The 7,831-nt window shown below is 48.3% G+C and overlaps 1 protein-coding gene and 1 long non-coding RNA gene across 2 annotated transcripts; one reads left to right on the top strand and one right to left on the bottom strand.

Moving 5' to 3' along the window:
* The first annotated feature begins 2,362 nt into the window (after positions 1-2,362).
* LOC144121756 (uncharacterized) lies at positions 2,363-5,320 on the top strand. The gene is made up of 2 exons (XR_013312685.1): positions 2,363-2,836; positions 3,187-5,320. It is a non-coding gene; the product is annotated as an uncharacterized LOC144121756 (long non-coding RNA).
* A 136-nt stretch (positions 5,321-5,456) lies between these two features.
* LOC144118973 (uncharacterized) lies at positions 5,457-7,629 on the bottom strand. The gene is made up of 3 exons (XM_077651731.1): positions 7,445-7,629; positions 7,122-7,367; positions 5,457-7,004 (listed from the first exon to the last, which is right to left on the bottom strand). The coding sequence occupies exons 2-3, from the start codon at positions 7,222-7,224 to the stop codon at positions 5,935-5,937; spliced, it is 1,173 nt and encodes a 390-aa protein (XP_077507857.1). The 5' UTR covers positions 7,225-7,367; positions 7,445-7,629; the 3' UTR covers positions 5,457-5,934.
* Positions 7,630-7,831: the final 202 nt, after the last annotated feature.

A 7,831-nucleotide genomic window follows, 5' to 3' on the forward strand; every position in this document is an offset into this window, starting at 1 on the left:
TATAAAAGGGGAAAGAGCCTGGCAGAGCTTAGTGAGGGTTGTCTCGTGCTTGCTGACTGAGCGGTTGCGTTTCGGCGTAGTTCTAACGCTTGCTGGGAACGAGAACAAAAGTGGCAACTCTCCCGAAGTCACGTTGCAGTGTCCTGTGTGAGCCTGAACCTGAGAACGAGGCCTTCTCTGTGCGCTGCGCTCAAGCAACGCCGAGGGACGACCGATTTCGATTACGGGCATCATCGAGCGACATCCCTCCGGACAGCGGATGCAGTCCCCTGACCATCGGGATCTCCTTCTCCCGGCGGGGCGGTCTGTTACGTTTCGCCTACGACGCGCGGTATAGCCGGCGCGGATGCAACGGACGCTGGGGCTTCGTTCAAAGTGGCAGTCATTTTGACCCGTTCATCGCTGCCGCAACGCCTCCCGCCAAGCGCGTCCAGGCAGGTTTCAATGCCACGTGTCTTCGTGTGTGCGTGTGTGTGTGTGCATGTTGGTGCCCACGCTTGTCAAAGCGCAGCAGCCGGGGAGAGGAGCTCCCCAACTGGGAGGCGAGGAGGTCTGACCGGCGCCGGCCCGGCGGACGCGGCACGTCACGTTTCAACATGTCCGTGCGTCGCCATCTCGTGCGCCTCCTCCCGAGCCGTTCCTTCTTGCCCTCGACTCCGAGGGTATAAAGGTAGCTGCCCCGGACGCCAAGAAGAGACTTCGATTTCTTCCGTCGAGTAACGTGGTCGCCCTGACCGGCTGCTCTTTTGCGATGCTAAAATAAACAAGTTGTTCTGTTGGCAGTCGACTCATCCTTTGCCAGGACCTTCGGATGTTTCCAGCTGTGCCCCAGGCCGCCAGGCCAACGCTACCCTTGGGGCTTGCAACCAATTTGCAACACCTCGTGACGTAACAGTCGCCTGTGGGCGTGTATTTAGGCGGGCTCATAGTGCTTCCAGCGATACCCACGTGACTGAGATAAGGCATAAAACAAGAAAAGCGCAACGCAATCGTAATACAGCATTTCCCCCCAGAAAGTCCGGCTATGCTGACGAATCGACGCAGGAACACACACACACACACACACACACACACACACACACACACACACACACACACACACACACACACACACACACACACACACACACACACACACACACACACACACACACACACACACACACACACACACACACGCACACCACGCAGCACACGCCACACACACACACACACACACACACACACACACACACACACACACACACACACACACACACACACACACACACACACACACACACACACACACACACACACACACACACACCAAAAGAAGAATCGTCTCGACGCCGCCGTTGACTGCAAGTTCGGACAATGAGCGTAGCTGAGGTGTATACGTTTCCGCGCCGCTCTGGAAGTACGGCATACCGCCGCCGAAGCCGCACGTTGACTTCAAGAAAAAGAAACCTTAAGAGGGTTCACCAGTGACAGTGTCCATAGGAAATACATGAGAACTTTCAGAAGCTGTATCGTGTCTAAAAATGGACAGATTTTTATGAGGCTTGTGGCACCGTTTTCTTTTTTAGTAAACAGAGGAAATGTTGCGGACAGATTTTATTTTTTAAGTTTAATTTTTTTACAATACAGAGGTAAATATCCAGAAAAATTGCACCTTTAGATATGTCGGTCTTTCATGTCATTTTGTGAAAAAACAGCCAGATATCTAAATTTCGTCCGCAACATTTCCTTCCTTTTTCTCTCTTGGTTGTTAAGAGCCGCAATTTTCATTCATATGGAGCCTAGTGTTTGCGTTTTACAGGCTCTGAAAGTTGTGTATGTATTTTCTGCGGGGATTTGAAATTCGCGCCATATGTAACCACTGCGACGTGGCTCCACCTGGCATCAGCATATCTTTGTCGCTACTACACTCTACCACCTACCTCTTGGTTGTCTGTGTTCGTGCGCGCAGGTTTTTACTCAGAACTTGGACGGACCTGAGCTCTTTCTTCCCTTTTTTCTTGCTTGGGCTGTTTTCTGAAAGGATTTCTGCTTTCCTTTTTTGCTCGAGCTTATGGTGCGTGACGTTGAGCTGGCGCGCTGTTTTGACAAGCTGCACAGCGTTCCCTACCATGACAAAGCTATCGACGGGGGTTAGCAAGACGGCCCACGCCATTGAGGAATTGGACAAAGGGCCGCACCTGCACCATTCTATCACACAGTCATCGGTCGGGAGGAAACACCTGTTTGACCAGCGTTGCCTAACGCTTTAAGATAATCTGGAAACAGTTGTACACCCAGTGCGTTGTTTTCTCTTTTGGTTATGCCTTGCTTATCACCTGCGCCGTCGGGCCTCCTATAGATGCCTTGCACGTGTCGTCACTTCCGGCCACATCAACAGCTAGCGGCCATGCTGCCGAACCATTCGCTTCGTCCGCGCGCGTGCGTCCGCTCCGTAGACCCGTGACACCGGACCGCTCCCGAGACGCTTTGAATTGTTCTTACATATTCGGACGCGATGCCTCCTCCTCAGAGGAATGAGCCGTTCAGTGCGAGTTATTTCTCTGAACTTGTTGGATCTGCGCGCGTACGCTATGAAGGAAAAGTGCAAATGTGCGACGGTAGGGACCCGTACACGCTGAGGCTGGGTGTTGATACAACGATGGACGCTGATGTGTTACCTGCAGTGACTCACGGGAATATCGCGAACTATTTAGTGTACTCCTCTAGCTTTGTTACATTAGAAGAAATGAAAGCATGTAAATCATTAGAGGCGCATAACTATTTCACCAGCGGGTAGGTGAGAAGCCTATCTGCGGTGCGCCTACAAGACGAGAAGGTGCTTCTGCTCGCAGAGGTAAGCTCAAGGAACCTTTCTGGCATGTTTCACAGTGAGCATACGCAAAAAAATGACCATTGGAATTTATGCAAATGAAAAATAAACCGTGCTTCTGCCTGTGGCGGCAGCGCTTAATGACAGGAAAATTTCAGACGTCTGCGTAGGGAAATTTGCGGAGCATGGCGATTAGTAGAAGTTTCACTGGAAAAAATGCAGTGATGAAGAAGATAAACTATGCCTCTCCGCTTACAATGCTGGAGCACTGAAAATTTGTTCTGTCCGAGACCACTTTGTCTGGTGTGCATATGCCCATTTTGTGCAAACAAAAAATGTGCACTGTTATGTACAACTTCACAACATTTTCGCAGGTCAACCATTCCCAACGGCTCAGCGACCACCCACTTAAAGCCTGGATCTTATGCAAGACAAATGGCACTGTGCTTGTTGCCCATTGCGCCTGCATGGCAGGTACAGGCGAGACATGCTCGCATGTTGGATCTTGTCTCTTTGCTGCGGAAACTGCAGTGCGTACCAGGAACTCAGTTTCATGCACCCAGAAAGAAATCATCTGGCTGCCAGCCTATGTTGAAAAGGTGCAGTTTAAACGGCTGAGAGATATCAGCTTCACTTCGTCGAGAGGGCGTAAAGAGCAGATTGATGGCACATGTGCTGAATGTCAGCAGAAGAGGAGGAGGTTGGAAATCCCAGGACCTTCTTCAGAAGAGTTGAACGCACTTTATGATGACATCGGAAAAGATGGTGCAGTGCCAGCGCTTTTTTCTGTGCTTGATGATTGATGTGATGTGTTCCAGGAACCAGTTAAAAAGCCAGCAGCACGCCTAAGAAATCTGTTCACTGACGATGCGTTAGGCGACAGCTACGACGTGCTCGTGAACAAAGCAAGAGAGCTCATGTCTTCTTTAACCATTTCAGAGGGCACTGTAAAGGAAGTAGAGTCATTAACGAAGCAGCAGAGTGACTCTCCACATTGGTTCCTTTACAGAGCGGGAAGAATAACTGCTTCTTTAATGAAGAAAGCATGTCACACTAAAGTAGCAAATCCTAGTGTGTCCCTAATCAAAGAGATTTGCTATCCAGAAGCCCAAACTATGAAAGTGCCAGCTATCATGTGGGGTAGGAATCATGAGAAGGATGCCTTAGCAGCTTATGCAAATAGTGAAGGCACAAAACATGACAATTTCAAATTGTCAAAGTCAGGCCTGCACATCAGCACTAGGTACCCTTTTGCTGGGGCTACACCAGATGCTCTGGTCTCGTGTAGCTGCTGCGGAAAAGGTGTGGCAGAGTTTAAATGCCCATACGTGCTTAGGAATGCAACTGCATTCATTGATGAAAACACGTGCCTGACTGAAGTTAATGGGATCATGCAGCTTCAGAAAAGCCATGCATATTATTATAAAGTGCAGAGACAGATGGCTGTGTGCCAAGTGAAGTATTGTGACTGTAATTTGGGCACGGAGTTTTCACATAGAACGCATCAAGTGGGATGAAGATTTCTGTGAAAACATCTTCTCAATTTCAGAAAGGTTCTTTGTGAATGCAGTGCTCCCTGAACTGTATGCCAAGTATTTCACCAGGCAGAAGGACAGCGTTGGCACAACTGCATTGTGTAAACAGGGGTATTGTTATTGTAATGGACCAGAGACTGGCAAAATGGTTGCTTGTGACAGTGAAGCCTGCGTGTACAAATGGTTCCATTTTTCTTGCGTCGGACTGACCTGAGCACCTAAAACTAAGCAGTGGTACTGCCCACAGTGCAGAGGAGGTGAAGAGAAACAGCGTGCTTAATTTTGGTTTTATTGCATAGGGTAGTGGTGGTAGCAGATGCTTCAGTGTGCTTCAAACTGCGTCCAACTTCTATGCATCTCTACAGCGGATGTTTAGTTCTCCTTTCCTCTGTAATACATATGTGTACTGTTATCATAAAAGCTCAGTGCATTATAACCTGTGCCCAGTTGCACTTCCCATGTGTTGCTTTGTTTGGGAAATACTGTCTGTCTGGGTTTATGGAGCTGTTGATAGCAGATCAGTGCAAGCCTAACCATACCAATACCGTACAACAGTTGCTGTCTATAAGTGTTTTGAAACTGCAGCCAAAACAAGCAAATATGTAGCTTCGTAGCCTTTCACTTCCTTGCATCAAAGAGCTACCCACTGATTCCGCAACTCCATGTACGGTACGAAAAGGGCAGGTATGATACATTAACACATGATGTTTGCTTTAAAATTTGAGCATTGTTCTTGACAGTATAACTTGTCATATCCTAAGCATCCTTTAACATGCACCGAACAGCAAACAGGGTTTTTAGTGCATTAGCCCACTCAACATTCTTGACAGTACAACTCGTCATACCCGAGGTTTTCTTTAACGTGCACTGAACAGCACACGGGCATTTTTTGTGTGTTATCCATGCCAACCACTGGCATCCAACTGTTCAGTTGACCCAAAGTCTGCGTAATAAAAAGCTTTGAAGTCTTGCACGAGCTTGTCTACCACTCTGAGCAGAACCTATTGAACTCATTGAAGTTTTCACATATGAACTGTACACACATGACAATGTTTGACGATTGAATGGTTTAGTACAAATACACAAATGCAAATACGGAAAGAAAGGAATGTTTGAGGATGAAGTAGTTTATTACAAATACAAAAATGTAAATACAGAAGGAAAGGGTACTTGTTGGTCATGGCAACTGCTAAAATTAATTCTAAACACCTGATCTGCAGCTTACAAAAATATAAGGGCAGGGAAGAACCACATATACCACCAGAAATCAGTATACACATGCATTCCTCGTACAAACTGCAAACCATACCAAACCAGAGCATTATAGTGTGCTGTACTTGCTTACGCCCACACCTCTAAAAGTAGGCACAGTGATAACAAAAGTTTGTAGGATGCCAAATTCCAGAAAAATTTAGTTTTGTGTATTGAGGCAAAAAGCATGAGGAAATATGTATGCTCCATACCATGAGAAAATATCATTTGATTGGCTAGTGAGAGAAGGCACAAATAAATTATTTTCTGCTAATCTGCATCCCACAAACTTCTCTGTCCATGACCACATTCTTGCACTCGTGCATAAATCCCCAGTTATGGTGGGCACCCATAAACAGATTCGGGCACATTCTCTTTGCTCGGTTCCTTCAATGCTGCGACAATCGAAGGGCATAAATTGGACAGTGCGCAGCACACAGTCACAATTTTGTCGAGTGGAGTGATGCTGTCACCTTGTCGACATGTCACATAGTCAATCGGAAGGACAGACTTCAGCAGCAGAAACTTGTTCCTTATGAGTCCAATTACTCTGTCCACGTGAATACGTACATTAGCAAGCTTCCTTGTGCTTCCCACTTCTGCAGCCGACAGCTGTTTCTTGCCTTTTGTGTATGCTGGCAGATGTAGCCGGGCACGGTAGAAACCAACACTGTCTGCGACGTTAAACCCTCGATCTGCTAGAACAACGTCTCCAGGAAGCAAGTTGTCTAGGAGCCCGCAGTGTTCCGTGATATGTTTGTCACTTACTCGGCCTCCCCAGCCCTCTGAGATGAACGTGACATTACCCTGTGGGGCAATCCCTATCAAGTACTTTGCAGTGTTGCTGCCCTTGTAAGTCGACCACGTTTCACTCCTCGGCAAGTATGAGGACGGTCTCTCAATCTTGATTTCAAAACAGTCTATGATGACGGCCACATCACTGCCGAATGAATCATAGAATGCTTGAGGCATGGTGCGCTGCAGCGCACTTCGTTCGGGCCACATAACTTGAGACTTCAAGCGGCAGTGAGCTACATGAAGCCATTTGTCAAAAATGCGCGAGACGGTAGATTCAGACACATTGAATCTGAAGGCCAGGTCAGCATTCTGAAGATTTAGCTTGATCTTCATCAGGAAGAGCACAAATTCTTGAAACTTTGCCAGGCTGTTGTTCACACTGTGTGAAACAAATGGCTCTAGCATTTTGAAAATTGCAAGAAGCGTTGTGAAGCTTGCAATCCCTGTGTAGAATACTACCTTGGGCTCTGAACTTCTCAATGATTTTTCGGTCATCTCAAGCTGCACCTTTTCGGAACGTGTAGTGTACACGCAGTCGTTGAGTCTGATGCATTCTTGTTCTAATGCCCCAATGTCGCTCATGCCCATGTCTGTCTGCACATAAACACCTGGAAGAGAACGTTCGTCGTTTAGCGGTCGTGTGTAAGAAAGAGCCAGACTGCAGAACGACCGCGTAATTATTTCTTAAGTTAAGGCTATGACTGCATGGTGCAAGGCCGACTCACCTGTTTCTTCTCCGGCGCCGTCGACCTCCTCGGCCTGATGCGGCGATGGGGGAACATCGGGCACGGGTGCGGCGACGCCGCACGGCTCTTCCGACCCGGTCATCTCGGTCTCGGCACATCGTTTTCGCTGCCGTCGTTGCTGGCTGCGATCGTGGCGATCCGAGCCGACTGGCCTAGTGCTGTAACCGAGATGCAATGACGGGGCCCAGTCTGGGTTCGTGTTGTCAAACAAATCGGCTGGCGCCCCTGCAAATCAAAATCAGGTTTCAGTCCTTGCTTCCCACGTTTTCACTAACATTTACTTCACGGCACAAGCCTCTTACCTGTGGTAAAGTGCGCTCCGCACACACGGAAGTTGGGGTTGTCCGGGTCCAAGTCGGCTCGCTTAATTCGTGACAGCCACAGTGTGCGCCGATTTGTACTAAGCGTCTTTGAACGCTCGCACTTGTCTGCTATGATCCTCGGAATTCGGTAGAAATTTGTGTTCGTCGGCTTCTTCTTTCTCCTTGAGCTGTGGCTACGGTTTGAGCAGCCAACTATAGCGCACAAAACCATACTGAAGCTGTGGAGAGACGCAGACAAAAACGACACGAGCTGACAAATGCTTCCACACCGGCGGTAAGCTACGAGCGGAAAGGCGGCGGTGGTTCGACAGCATGGCCGACTGGCATACGATGGACACCGGATGTGACGTCGGTGCAAGGCATCTA

Source organism: Amblyomma americanum, chromosome 2 (genome assembly GCF_052857255.1).
Source record: "Amblyomma americanum isolate KBUSLIRL-KWMA chromosome 2, ASM5285725v1, whole genome shotgun sequence".
In the NCBI taxonomy this organism is placed as follows: Eukaryota; Metazoa; Arthropoda; class Arachnida; order Ixodida; family Ixodidae; genus Amblyomma; species Amblyomma americanum.

Excerpts from the sequence above, each read along its gene's own strand:
- LOC144118973 (XM_077651731.1), bottom strand. The coding sequence starts at position 7,224 with ATGACCGGGTCGGAAGAGCCGTGCGGCGTCGCCGCACCCGTGCCCGAT. Across the intron at positions 7,005-7,121 it reads CGGCGCCGGAGAAGAAACAG|GTGTTTATGTGCAGACAGAC; the intron begins GTGAGTCGGCCT and ends GTTCTCTTCCAG.